The sequence below is a fragment of the Calypte anna genome, chromosome Z (genome assembly GCF_003957555.1).
Source record: "Calypte anna isolate BGI_N300 chromosome Z, bCalAnn1_v1.p, whole genome shotgun sequence".
In the NCBI taxonomy this organism is placed as follows: domain Eukaryota; kingdom Metazoa; phylum Chordata; class Aves; order Apodiformes; family Trochilidae; genus Calypte; species Calypte anna.
Window position 1 is genome coordinate 47,430,167 of NC_044274.1, and position 13,949 is coordinate 47,444,115.

Genomic DNA, 13,949 nt, shown 5'->3' on the forward strand with positions numbered 1-13,949 from the left:
CTATGAGCTGGTGTCAGACGTGTCTAAGGAAACAGATGCAGTAGATGAAGAATATTCATTATTTGTTATTGGTGCTTTTTCTTCATATTTTGGAGGTGATTCAGAGGAGAGGTATAACATCGGTAGAATACCTGAAGGTGAGCTACTTCGAGAAATTGTATATATGGTTTCATAGCCTCTAACAGACACTGTTCTTTCATCATCTGTGAGTTGTGATCTGTAAAACACAAAATTGTCTATTAGCATAATTCATTTCTCTACACAGAAATGCCACTTGATTTACATAACTATACATGCATGCACACATCCCCTAAAAATCCTGGAAGCAAAGAACTTGCATGAGCATTTTGATTTCATTCTGGGGGCTACAATGAAATGACTCACATGAAAAATCAAGTACTTCAGAGGGAAGGGGCAAAAAGCTCCCTTACAACCTTTCACATTACCAGTCACAGGATGGCTTTTGGGTATTCGCCATTTCTGGCAAGGCTATCTTAAAATTTCATTAAAATTAATTTATCTTCTTCTGATCCTGAGCTCTGAATGTATCTTCCCTTTCGCAGTCTATCACATACACTGTCCCCTTCCCTCACAAAACACATGGACTTAGAACTGCATTGCAAAAATCACAATCCTTAGCCATTTGAGATCTTGGATGAAAGGCAACCTGAAATTTTTATTCAGCTCTCCGGCAACCCCTGACAGACATAAGGAGGTGGCATTCCTGTTCAGACATGGAGAAACAGAAGCAACAGGACATGACCAGACTGCTAAGTTCCCAGTGACAGTCTGGGAGGGCAGCCATGTATTCACAACCTTCATAACAGGATCATCATAACAGGATCCCAACTAGTTGCATCCGTATGGTCCTTGTACCCTCCTCATCCAGCTCTGGAGCTGGCCCTCAGCATATTGCTTCAGCTGCTTCCCAAGGAAAGGATGGAACTCCTTGTGCCTCTGGCTCTTGTCTTTGTGCATGCATCTGTATTGCCACCAACACAGCATGTGGAGCAGGAACAGAAAGCATGGTCACCTCAGTTCCAGTGCTTTTACTGGTGTGTGAGTGTGTATTTAATGAAGAGAGAACATACTATAAGACAAACACTTGACAAACACTTCATAGCACTGAAGTGCTATGAAACTGACTGCAGGGAAAAACTAACCACTCCTGAGGTCAGACAATGACAACTTCCTACAAGTTCTCATTCAGCACAGCCTCCCTCACAGCACTTGCAGAGAGAACATAGAGCAACTGACTGAAAAGTTACAGCTTAGTAACCATTCACATATGAAAGGACTATTCCCTTCCAGCTCCATCCATATATGAAAGGACTATTCCTTTACAGCTTTGGGACCTTCAACCATTGCTATGTTAGGAGGAATAAGGCCACTGATTCTCCTCCATGCAAGGGCTTGGGAACCAACTTGCACTAGTCAGGACGATACAGCTGCTACCAAGTGCTGAGCCACAGGAGGGCATTACTGAGTGAAATACACAGAAGTGGTATCAACTCAAAGAGTCTCTGTGAGCACCCCAGGGAGCATGGACGGACAAGAGCTAGAGCACCCCCAGCCACAGAACACCAAAGCAGGAGGTCAGGGTTTCTGCATCCATGGTTCAGGTCTTCTGTTCACTCCACTAGAAACTGCCTGGGCTACAAGCTGTCTCTTTGTGTTCACAAGACAGAGAAGTCCAGACAGGTAACCAACAATAATGGAAGTTGATGGGCTTACACAATTGGAGCACCAGAACTGGACACACATGGATTAAGGCAGGTGATTGAGTGGTAGGGTATTTTGTAGGGGAATGGGTGAAGGAAAGAGAAGTCACCTGGCATGTACACCACCAGCAGGGAGAGCCCACAAGGTGTCTGAGGAACTAGCTTTTTTTTCTTTCTTTTTTTTTTTTAACTTGCTCACCACATTTTGCTTTTCTTTTCCCGTTGCAGGATGTGCTGCTTGCACTCTTTCATACACATTTTGCCAGCCACATGGGCAAGCGGCACACATTTGAACTCAGGACCTGAAATTACAGGGTAGAGAGGACTTGCAGCCCTCGGTTTTGTGCCCTGTATTATTGCAGACAGGTAATAAAAGTAACTGTTTCTCTGCTGCTTGTGAAGCGGCAGCAGAACACGTATATTCCAGTATTTCTCCCAGTTATTTGTTCCAGCTGGTCTTTTAAATGTATTTAAACTGAAATGCTCCTCAAGGATGCCCTTGGACCAAGTTTGAATTGGCTGCCTCAGGGCTACCAGAGGTCCAGGTTCACACTCAGGCCAAGTCATTTCTCCACACACACCCAATTTGCTTTGTATGTATACATGAAATGTAAATGCCAGAAGGTAGTCATGCTGGAACTCCAGCACTGGCATGCTCAACATGCCATCTAACTCCAGGACTGGCAGCAGCTGTTATGAAACTCCTTCCAGCTGTGGACACCATCATCCAGAACAATAAGAACACTAAGACTTCATGTAGATTTCTTCTTTCAGCAGGAGGAGTTCATTTTCTTTCCTGCTTGCCCTGGGTAACCTTTGATTGCAGAAGCATAGCTCTGCGAGTTGATATGTTTCTCTTGAAATCTGAGAAAAGGCAAAGATTTTAATACTTCACAAAATAAAACGTTTCTTCATACAACAATTTGTACGTGGTCATGAGAGCTTGTGGTCTTGTAAACTAAAGTCATTCAATGAAAAAAGTCATCCCACACCAACTACTGACCCACAGATCAAAATCACCTGACACAGGACCTTCCAATGAGTAAAGCCAAGTAAAATCTGAATCATTCAGTGCCTGAAAATAAGTTGGGGGCTCTAGACAGGTGACATCTAGCTCTCCTGAACAGATGTACTTCTGGCTTCTAGTACACAGCCTTTGCAGTGACCTCTTTCACTGTCAAATTGACAGGCCACTGGTGGTAACACACAGCAGATCAATAGCCGCCAACTTCTTATGGTGCAGACAGCTCTTCAGTCCTGTCAGCAGCTCTTGCTCCCTGAGCTTGGTGACAGCAGGATCTAGCAAATCAGCTGTACACAGTGTACAGAAGAGTGTCTGCATGGGTAAGGTACACCATCTTATGCTGGCATTGCAACCTACCTTTTAAGCTCCCTGGAGCCTCCTGCTTTTCTGCAGTATCAAGATATCCTTTTATGTCAACACACTGCCACAGAAGGAACAAGAAAGGCCAGCAGAACATGTCTCACTTCCTCAAGGAAGTGAGATAAGGGTCATGGGGAGAACTGCACACACTAAAGTGTTCCCAGGGCCTGTGGGCAGATGTTATGATGGTTCTACTGCATGTAGAACTGCAATGTCTGCACTGGTTCTACAGAGGCTTCTTAAAATCTGGCAGTGTGGATATGATGCCAGTGGGGCACTGCTGTTAGGACACCTTCTCTGACAGCCTACAAAAGAATTATCTAAGTATAGATGAATATCTAGGAATGATTTGCATCTAGGCTTATCATATGCTTTTTTGTTTGTTTGTTTTGTTCTTAACAAATGGAAAACATTTGGTAATAATGTCTGTATTCTGGAGTAAGAATAAGAATATCTGAATAAGAATATCTAAGTATATTTAAATACTTTTAAATTTTTAAATACTTTTAAATCAGTATTTTAAATACTGATTTAAGGATTCATTTTCACTTCAGAAGTTCTCCTTAGTGGTAATAAATTTATCCCTCATGAAGGACTCACTGTGGTTTATGATTCCCCTTTGATACTAAGATATTTTAATGTCATTTTGAGTAAGGGATTCCAAGTAACAAGAGTGATGCCCCAGGAAACTTTGTAGTGCTAAGCAGAGAGCTAATTCACAGTGTACAAACCTCCAAAAGCAGAGAAGGAAACAGTCTTACCCATCACTGAAGATAGAGTAGTATGGTGGAGGATTTTCACTTGTAGACATATCACTTGGCATAAGACAACGTGTCATGGTCGGTGACACAGTGTCAGCAAAATAAGGAGGTGGAGGAGGAGGAAATACCATTACAGCATCACCTACAGGAAAAAACACCAGTTACTACCACTGAAAAATTGAGCACCATTGCTTATTCTAACTGTATCCTAGAATATTTCCTGACTTTGGAATTACTGTATTTGTAATTGTCTACCTTTAAAGATTACATGCAATGATACCACATTCAGAACTGTTATATTCTGGGCTGTTAAAGTATATTGTAGGTACGTTTGTAACAAAACTATCCCAAAATAAAGATACAGAATATTTATAAATGGATAATTCCATTTAGAAAATACAGTTGGGAAGCAGGACTGTTCCATTTAGCTAAGAGACACAAATCTCTTCACTTTTGGCTGCCTTCAGTAATTGGAAGTGCAAGCCACACAGTTACTGCGGGCTCACGTTTATACATTCTCGTATATCTCAACAGGGTATTTTAAATTTCTCCATATCTACTGCAGTGTTAGAACAATGGTAGTCCAGTCATTAGTGGTTCTGATGGCAGATTTTGTGTACCTTGAGAGTTTTCCTACTAAATTACTAGTAGCTGAAGGAAAACTACTAACATTAGGACCACGATATTATTGATACACAATCACTATTAAGTGTGCTGTGCAGCATTATCTGCCAATTTCACCTTCATAATTGAAGAGTTTAAAATTTATTTTTTTAATCAGAAAGTTCATATCAGTTACATGATCTTGAATAATTTCTATACACATTCACTGGCACGGCACCTTTTTTCCTTTGCAATTTGTGTGCAGGCACAGGTCAAGGAGCACCAGAAACCTTGAGGTGGTGGCTGAGTCACCACTATGCCAGAACATCACTACATCAACCAGACTATGGCCTCTCAGTTTTTCCGATGAACATCTAAAAGAAATCCACTAATTTTGCTTTCTCACCTTTCAAGACAAACTGAATCCCTTTCTGTGACCCTTTGATTTATCCTGATGGATGGAAAACTGATTTTAAACCCTCACATTAGAGGAGGATCACCAGGCTACAGGTCTGTATATAGGTTTGACAGGCAGAGGGAAAAAGTTTTGCATAATGAATTATAAGTCCAGTCAATCAGATAACAGTAACACAGTACTGTGATTGACTCAATCCTTTAGGAGAGCTATAAAGTAATCAAAATAATATATGCATAGCATATTCATGGGGTATTAAAAGCAGTGCTATGGAAAGGGGAGCATTCCCTGCTAAGACACTATATTTATTCAAATACTGTGCAATTAACAGAAGCATCTTACAAGTACATCTGTGACAGGTAGAATTTGATGATTTTTAAAAAATACAATACACTGCTTATGGATCCGATTGTCCTGCTTAGGGTGTCAGACCCTAAGCTAAGGCTAAAATAAACATTAAATGCAGACACACAAGTCATTACACCCGTGATCTGCAGCGTCAGCTACGCCCTTTGGAAAAGGGAGTGGGACCAGACTCAGTTGTGTCAGATTATGTGGCTTCTTTTGCAGATAGATCCTTCTTTTTATGTCAAAGGAGAGGTTTTGTCTGTGAGAGAAAGGTAACTGAACTGATCATAGAGATAACACAGGAGACAAAGCAACAGTTTTCTGTTTTGGTGGGTTTTACCTATCAGAACTGACATGCTTACAGTTACTGATATGTGAGTAGTAGCCATAGGTGTATCATTAGTGGGGAAAAAACCCTTACTAACTCTCAAATTTAAATGTCATACATTATTTACCCACCTACTGTAACCTGAAAAGATTCAGGGCTCTGAGGGTGTTCTTCATGATCAGAAGATTCTTGGTTGAGATTTAAGTTTTGTTTCTTTTTGACATGAGCTATCATGAAGAAACACAACCCAGTGAGCACAATCAGAGGTCCCATGATTTGAAGTGACAGAAATCCACAGCCCTGGAGGTTCACATCAGAAGTGCTGGTGTGGTTGAGCTGTATGCTGTGCCAGCTGGGGCTGCAGCCAGGAACCCAAATGCCCAGGATGCTAATTAGCATTCCACTAGTTAAAAACAGGAATCCAAATATGAGGAACTGGGCAAACTGACAGCTCCCACGACAAAAAACAAGGCTGTACACCTGCTCGTTTTGCAATTGTCTTTGTCTTATATACAGCCTGGCCCTTGATCGTGCAAGTAAAACACAAACCAGTCCAGTTACAGCCAGCATGGGCCCAGCAGCCTTAAGGACCTCATTACAGTCACTGAAGGTTCCAGATGGGCATGACTGGAGAATAAAAACTGAAAGCAGGAATCCAGCGCAGAGCAACACAGCTCCAAAAACAAAAAGAAGAAAAATAAGTTTCCCATGTTGTCCATTACTTCCTTCACCTCCTGGTGCAGCCACTGGATACATTACAACAGAATCTCCTCAAGCAGACGAGATGGGTTATTTTGTTTTTCTGTTAGCACTAAGTGACAGAAAACTAGAATATATCTGTGAACATGAAAATACATTAATCAAAAGAAGAAAAGAAACAACAGCGGGACTAGCTACATTACAATACTTAATTCTGCATTTGCTATTCAGCCCATATGGTGTACTCCTGTTGTTTTGCAGCACCTCCATTATGGATTAAAAGGGTCTAACCAGGTTTGCTGCTGCTGAATGCCAATGAAAAGACAGAACTTCAGCGAGAATGAAAACAACTCATTGCTGCTGCACAGCTAAATGATGTTTCTTTAGATATTCAGTCTTATGGCTAAAGGGACACAATTTTAAAAGGCTGAATCTTGAAAATGAGGACAGGCCAGCTTTCCCCTTGAAATTAGAAAGTTAAGGAAAATTTCTGTAGGGAATGGCAGGAGGTGGCTTTCTCTTAAGAGAAAGGATATTACTACAAATGAGCATTGATAACAACTGGACATTTCACCAAGTAAATCTCCTAATACATACCTTTGCAAAGCATTTAATTCACTCTTCTCCTTCCACGGCCAGTAAAGAGCAGAGCAAATACACAAAATTTTGGTTCCATTCTGAAGAGACAAAGAAAAGAAAATAAAAGAGCCATCCTAAAGACAATGTATTACCAGTCTCACTGGTTCCACAGTTAAGAGATGGTAAGCATGCTGCTCCCACACTTCCTTTCAACTTCTCTGAGTCCTCTGTCTGCAAGCTGTCCAAGACAGCTTTAAAAAGAAGTATAACAAAGCTGGCTCTCAGAGGGCTTCTGAGCCCACAGAAGCCTAAATGCAGCAGTAAAATAGAAGAAAACAAATGTGCTGGGGCCAGTAACAATTCATATGGTAGACTGGGTGACAAATCTGGTGGATGTGGACAAACCGAGGCAGGTAAAGCTGGTGGAAAATTAGGACAGAGTGCCACTCAGTGAGCTCTAGGAAAAAAAAAAACCAACAAACAAAAATCTGCCATTAGCCACAAGGAAGTCTGTGCTGCTTTGACACTCTGGCCTACAGGGCTCAGTTGGACACCAATACTAGATATACCACAATGACCAGCAGCCAGTCATTTCAGTCCAAGTGGCTACCATCCACCAAAAGTCAACTTGAAACCCAAGGAAATTTCAGACTATGGAAAGTAAGAAGTCTGGAGGGAGCATGAGAAAGATGTCTTCTGCCAAGCACTGGAGGTAATTAACTATGCTCATATTGCAGTGTTCTGACTCTGCCCTCTTCTCCTCACCAGCATCTCCCATAACATCTACCATAATCTACAACTTGGATCTATCAGGAAGGATATATAGGGACAGAAGAAGTCTGTCACAGATTGAAGCAATCATCTTAGTTACTGCTGTTTGTTAGTTAACTCTCAGCTTTTCCTCTGTTTCCATTGCCCTGCTATTAAATTCAGATGACTGGAAGCTAAAAGTCAAGTTAGATTGACTCCTCCTTACATCTGCCTCAACAACAGCTACTCCACAAAAAAACCAGAGTACTATGTGATTTCTGGAAGTGAACTGTTGAACATGTGTCAGCCATAACAAGCTTCACGTCACTCCCCAGTAACTGCAGTGCCCCACTGAGATGAAAACAAAACACAACCATAAAACCCACTAGTCACTCAAAGACATAATTATCTGTCTGCAGTGTAAAGCAATCTATCAAGTCACTTTACTCAGCCACTTTTAAAAACAGGGCACGATTGCAGATCTTGTCTGAGCAAACAGGTACTCGAATTATGAACTGCTGTTTTACTGCTGAACATCAAACTAGACTCCCAGCAGCATGGAAGAAGGCAGAGAACAGAATACAGGTAAGAGGCATGGTAAGTTTGAGACTTAATGGGTTAGTGTGCTACACAGCAAGATGGACACTGCAGGAAGCAACAAAGTCTCCCAGATGCCTATCTCAAACATCAAAACTGAGAGATCTTTCTTAATGCATCCAATTACTGTAGTCAGCTGATCTGTAAACTATGCCTGCTACCACATTCTGCTTCATGTTCTTAATTCAGTCGATCCCTTTAAGGCTGGCTTGAAGAACTGCTGAGGGTCCCTCAGTGGAAGTCACAGTTTCACTCTGAAAAGAAAGGTGGCAATAAAGCCCACTAAATTCAGGACAGTAATCCACAGAAAATAAATTCTAATAGATTTCAAACCAAAGACCTTTCACCAAGCACTTTCAATACTGCATGAGCTGGATTAACTTTGAGGGCTTCACTTCTGAGCAGAGAAAGTAGATTAGGTTGGTTATACCCTCTCCCCCAGTTTCATAGGTCTTTTTAAGTTAAAAAATTTTTTTCTCGTAACTGCATATGATCCTCCAGACCTAGAAATTTCTAGATCTAGAAATCTAGATCTAAATCTAAATCTAGAAATCTAGAAATTGAGATCTAAAAATTTCCATATCTAGAAATTTTCGTAACTGATCTAAGATGGTTCAGATTTACTGATTTACCAACAAATACTGATTTACCTGCACTGAAAAACAAAACAAAAACAAACAAACAAAAAAAGAACATCACCCCCAAAAATCCAACAAAACCCACAAAACACCATCAAAGCCTGGTTTTGGACACAGCGGTCTTCAGGTATTTTTCTGCTGAGGCACACTAACCATTTTTAAAGCAACACATTTATTACTAGGGAGAAGCCTGAATCCATTTTCTTCACTCTGAATCCATTTTCTTCGCTGTTCCCTCTAGGGAAGAAAACATGGACCTAAGTACAAGTAAATTAGGAAAAAGGAAGTCATGTGAAGGAAAAAAATAAATTCAAATATTTAGCCCTTAAAAAGAAAAATCTAGAGATTTGTCCTTATTATTCCAATACAGTGCCCTGCTTCTCTTTCACCAATCTTGCTGTTATGAGATTAAGTTAAAACACACATTAGAAATGAAGCATGTGCATATTTTCTTAATTCTTTCAGGCCACAAGAGAAGGAACATTCAGAACAGTCTGTTGTGGCTTTGAAGATGAAAGCCACAGATTTAATGCCACAAAAATCCAAGGCAGGACTAATTCATATTTATGCTACCACCACATTTTAACAAAAAACCCAATACAAGATTGAGCTTTATTTCTCGTGTTGAAAAAAAAATAAATAAAAAATCGTGTTTCAAGAAAGAAGTAACCTTTATATTGACTACATGCTCAAAATACTTACATTAAATCTGATATTTCAGGCACATTAAACAGGCATATTAACAAGGGAATTTTCCCTTCATACTGTCCCAAGTCTGAGAGCAGACATGGAAATACCAGGTCAGAAACTGCTAGAACAAAATCCACTAGTGGGGAGGCAGTTAAGTATAATGGAAGAGTGAATTGGTAACATAGCTTGCAAAGGAAGTCTGGTTATGAGCTTAACTTGAATGATACAGTGCTTTACCCGTTTGTAAGTCTGGCCCAAGTATATAGAACAGGAAATAATATAAAAATTTCTTTTCTGTTTTCTGTGTAACATTTGCACAACAACTTTCACATCTTGGGCAACTAAGAATTTTAAAATGCAAGTTTTAATGAACGAACTGGGGCTTGCTTTCTATTTGAACCTTTAGAGTTCACATTGTCCAAGATTTCCACTGCAGACATCAGGGCCATAAATTTACTCCCCCTTACTCATATGAAATTTGATAGCCTCATGCAGTTATACAAATTCATGAACTGAGGACTGAAAAAACAAAAAAAACAAACCAAACAAAAAACCACCAAAAAACCAAGCAAAAAAACCCCCAAAACCAAAACAAACAAAAAAACAAACCAAAACAAAAACTCTGGAATAATTAAAACACTTCTGTCCCTCTGTTTTATGTTTCCCAGAGTAGTACCCATTCCTGATCTTTTGCTTGTAAAAGCTCCCAAGTCACTCCATGCAGAAATATCAGGCCTAATACATGTTATTTCAAGAACTACAATAATCTGCCAGTTGTAGTCCACAATGGAAACTCCACTAGAAGACACAAGCCACCCTTTTCAAGAGTTTTCTTTTTAACTGTTTTCACCCATACTTCCAAAATTTTAACTGCTACTGGGAAGTTAACACTGCCATTGTGCAATTCATTTGTTTTGTTTTTTTTTTTTAACTCCTCCAGGCTCCAAATTAAATCATAACTCCTGACAGAACGAGCTACTGAGAAGGAAAAATCCTCTCAGCTTCATTCATTTTAACTTCCACATCAAAACACAAATGGCTCTCCACTTCTTCTCACTCCTTTTATTTAATTTCCTCCTCCTTTCACATCTGCCTCTGTATCCATGCTATTTTCTATTCTTTCTCATATAAAAGCTTTCCCTCTGAACTGCACTCAACTTGATATTCAGCAGAGGCATCCATCCATGAACACAGCTGGTTAAACTAAGGTGAACTGGAGTTTACTACCACCATCCTCACGCTCTTCCCTCCCCATGGTGTTGTTAATCACTTGTATGAAAAACTAGGGAAAGACCCAACAGGATTTACTTTCCATTTTCAATCAACATCAGAACTACAAGAACTAGTAAGTTTTGAGATGCCAAATACACCCAATTTGACCTCTTGTGTGTATAATCCCTAATTAGCACCTGACAGTGCTTTCATTTCACAGGCCATACAACTCTGATATCCCAGGAGAAAGATTTCCAAGACTTGGGTGTGGCGTGAAAAGATCCCTACGGGATGTGGATGCCACAGAAAGAAAATCTGCCCAGAGTGTTGACAAAATGATTCTGTCAGCTCACAGTGTAACAAGGGTAATGCTGTGCTGTGATTTACGACCATTGCAGGTGGGGCTGAAGTCAGTGTCTGAAGAAGTGCTGGGAAGCATCTTCCATATGAATTTCCAGAAAACTGGATGAATCCTGCCAGTCCCGACATATGTGCAGCAAGGATCTGTCTCACCAGAAACTGACAGTCCGTGATTTTTACTCATGCCAGAGCTGTACTCTGTCAAGAAACTGCAGCTACTATCACTGTGGGCTTCAAAACAGCTAGAATAAAAGCTGGTCCCCAAATGCTCCCCTCTTCATTGGTGAGGAAGAGAGTTCTGATGCCACTACTGGATGCAAGGACCCCAAGAGGTCTGGACACAGCAGATTGCAAAGCAAAGTTTGGTAACCCAGTGGCTGCATGCCATGCAGACAACTGGGACAAAAACTACATTCAACAAAGGGCTCTGAAGGGTGTTGTGAATGCGGGTGGGATGCTTTTTTCCATGACACACTGGTGGCACACAGCTGAGACAAAGCAGCTCCTATGTGCTGCAGCAGCTGCAGGGAGACTGAAGAGAAGGCAGATGACATTGTTAAAGGCAGAGCTGACTTTCTGCGAACAGGTAACAAGACGGAACAATTTCTGCAAGTCCTGGAAAGGTCTGTCCCATGGGCTGATGCACCTCAACGCAGCAAAAGACACAGGCAAAGCACAGATCTTTGGGAGCATAAGACTGTGACCATCAGGAAGATGCAGGACTCCAAAAGCTGCCCAAAGTCCTCCTGTCCCCATTTCTTGAGGCTTGTACAGGGTACTAAACTACTCAACCCACGGCCAAGCAATTAATTTTTAACCCACCAGGGAAAAGCACCATCCCGTGGCATACTTCTCCTCATGCACCAGCCATGCTCTCCTGTAAGTCAAACCACGGTCTTCAGCAGGACTGACCATGCCCCAAAAGCACAGCTCGGGGCGTCGTGCTGGAGCAAGGAGTGGGGCAGGGCTGCCTGTCCACCACCTCACTAAATGGGAGCAACCCATGGCCCACGGAGTCGCCCCCTCACCTCGGCCAGTGCCTTCCCAGCCTCACCTCCCGGAGATGCGTGGTACAAAGGCTGCGGCAGGGAAGCACTGTGGGGAGAGGCCGGCTCTCCAAGGAGAGGGAAGCTCTTCTTACCCCAAGACATTTACGCTTGGACAACCGACACGCAGGGGCACAGCCCGAGCCCCGATTCAAGCCAGCGGCAGCCGCCGGGCGACGCGACCCGATCCCACCCGCCCCTCATCGCCCTGGCCCTCCCCGCAGCGCCCGCCCCCCCGACGGAAAGGCCGCTCGCCGGAGCCTTCCCTCTCTCCCCACCGCACTGACCCCCATCCCACCCCTGCCACAGCGGCTGGGGATGCTCCGACATGTTAGCGCCCATCCGCCCGCGTTCCGCACCCAGCGTCAGCCCCGGCGGCCAGGGGAAGCACCCCGCCGAGGGAGGCAGCGGGGCGGCCTCCACGCACCACGGCACCGACCGGGACGGCCGGCAGCCCCCCTCCTCCCGGGGTCGCGTGTAGCGGAGGAGGTGTAAGAAGGATCGGCGAAGGGCTCCTAGCGCCCGCCCCTTACCTGGCCGCGGTGCGAAGGACTGCCGCGCCGCAGCCGCTGACGCTGTTTAAGCACCTGCGCCAGGCAGCGCGCACTTGGGCCGGGCCGAGCCGAACCGAGCCGAACCAAGCCGAACGGAGCCGAGCCGCACCGCCCTGGGAAACCATGAGCGCGGCGGTATGCGCCGCAGCACCGCCTCCCCCCGTGCCCAGCGCCCCGCCCGGCAGCGGCCTCGGCCCGCTGGCTGCGCCCCGCAGCCGCACACTCCCCCCCTCCCCCGCCGCGCAGCTCGGGGGCGCTTCAAGCCCGCCGCGGCTCTGGCTGCCGGGGCGGCTGCGTCACCCGCAGGCACCAGGCCCCTCGCAGGCCTGTGCCGCCGGCCCGATCCGCATTAGGGCTCTGCCTGCTGCCCTGCAGGGGTAGGAGGAGGAGGTAGGAGCCGGCGCCACGCTGGTCACCCCCTTCGAAGCGCTGGCGCTGACGGCCAAGCGGAGAAACCCGCCCCGCTGCTGGTGCTGCCGGCTCTGCGGCGGTGTGGGAGCGTTTACCGCCCGGCTTCGGAGATTTCCAGGCTCCTGGGCTGGAATGCGGGCAAAGCTCGCTGGGCAGGACTGTCACGGGTGACTCTGGAGGTGTGCGGACGTGGCCACCCGGTTTGATACCGGCGGCTAAGAGGTGATGCGGTTAGCATCAGGTAGCCCATCTTCTTGTAGTCGCTTCAGCCTTACTAACGTCAGCCTTACTTCTGTACACTTGGGACCGTGCTCGGCATGAAAGATGCTCGGCATGAAAGACAGGCCAAGCTTAGGTATGACAGATTTCCCTCCGTGATAAGGCAGTTCAGCCACTGGAAACGGGAGGAAGACCCTTTCTCTCTTGCTCGCTTGATGCAGGCAGAGTGGAGGAAGCAGCTGGGTTCGGCAGGCGAGACGGGAGCTGGAGTTGTGTGAGAGGACAAAGAGCCAGGGGAGAAAGGTGACAGTGTGCCTGCCGCCTGCGAGTGGGTGTAGCAGCCGTAGGACACGAGTGGGGCTAAAGCTGTCCTGCTGGTTAGGCACAGCCTGGTGACTCGTGAGGGGCAAGGGATACAACTTGGGTTTATGGAAGTCAGCATGAGAGGAGCCAGAACAAGGCTCCAGAACAAGGTGGAGTGATGCTTAGGAAATAGGTGGCAGGAGGAAAAGGTGGTGGATTAAATTCTTGCCTGACAGGGAGGTAGTTTGGTTAGGCAGTGAGACTGAAGGGAAATGGGGTATGTAGGTTTTTGGACAGTATCTGTTGTTGGAGGGGGCCTGGGTTTGGGTAG

General features: G+C 44.5%; 1 protein-coding gene and 1 long non-coding RNA gene across 2 annotated transcripts; both read right to left on the reverse strand.

Annotated features, from left to right (window-relative positions):
- TMEM171 (transmembrane protein 171) lies at positions 1-6,316 on the reverse strand. Its single transcript, XM_008496236.2, has 3 exons — positions 5,692-6,316; positions 3,867-4,008; positions 1-217 (listed from the first exon to the last, which is right to left on the reverse strand). The coding sequence occupies exons 1-3, from the start codon at positions 6,314-6,316 to the stop codon at positions 1-3; spliced, it is 984 nt and encodes a 327-aa protein (XP_008494458.1).
- Positions 6,313-12,797, reverse strand: LOC115599935. The gene is made up of 3 exons (XR_003988697.1): positions 12,665-12,797; positions 6,857-6,936; positions 6,313-6,397 (listed from the first exon to the last, which is right to left on the reverse strand). It is a non-coding gene; the product is annotated as an uncharacterized LOC115599935 (long non-coding RNA).
- Positions 12,798-13,949: the final 1,152 nt, after the last annotated feature.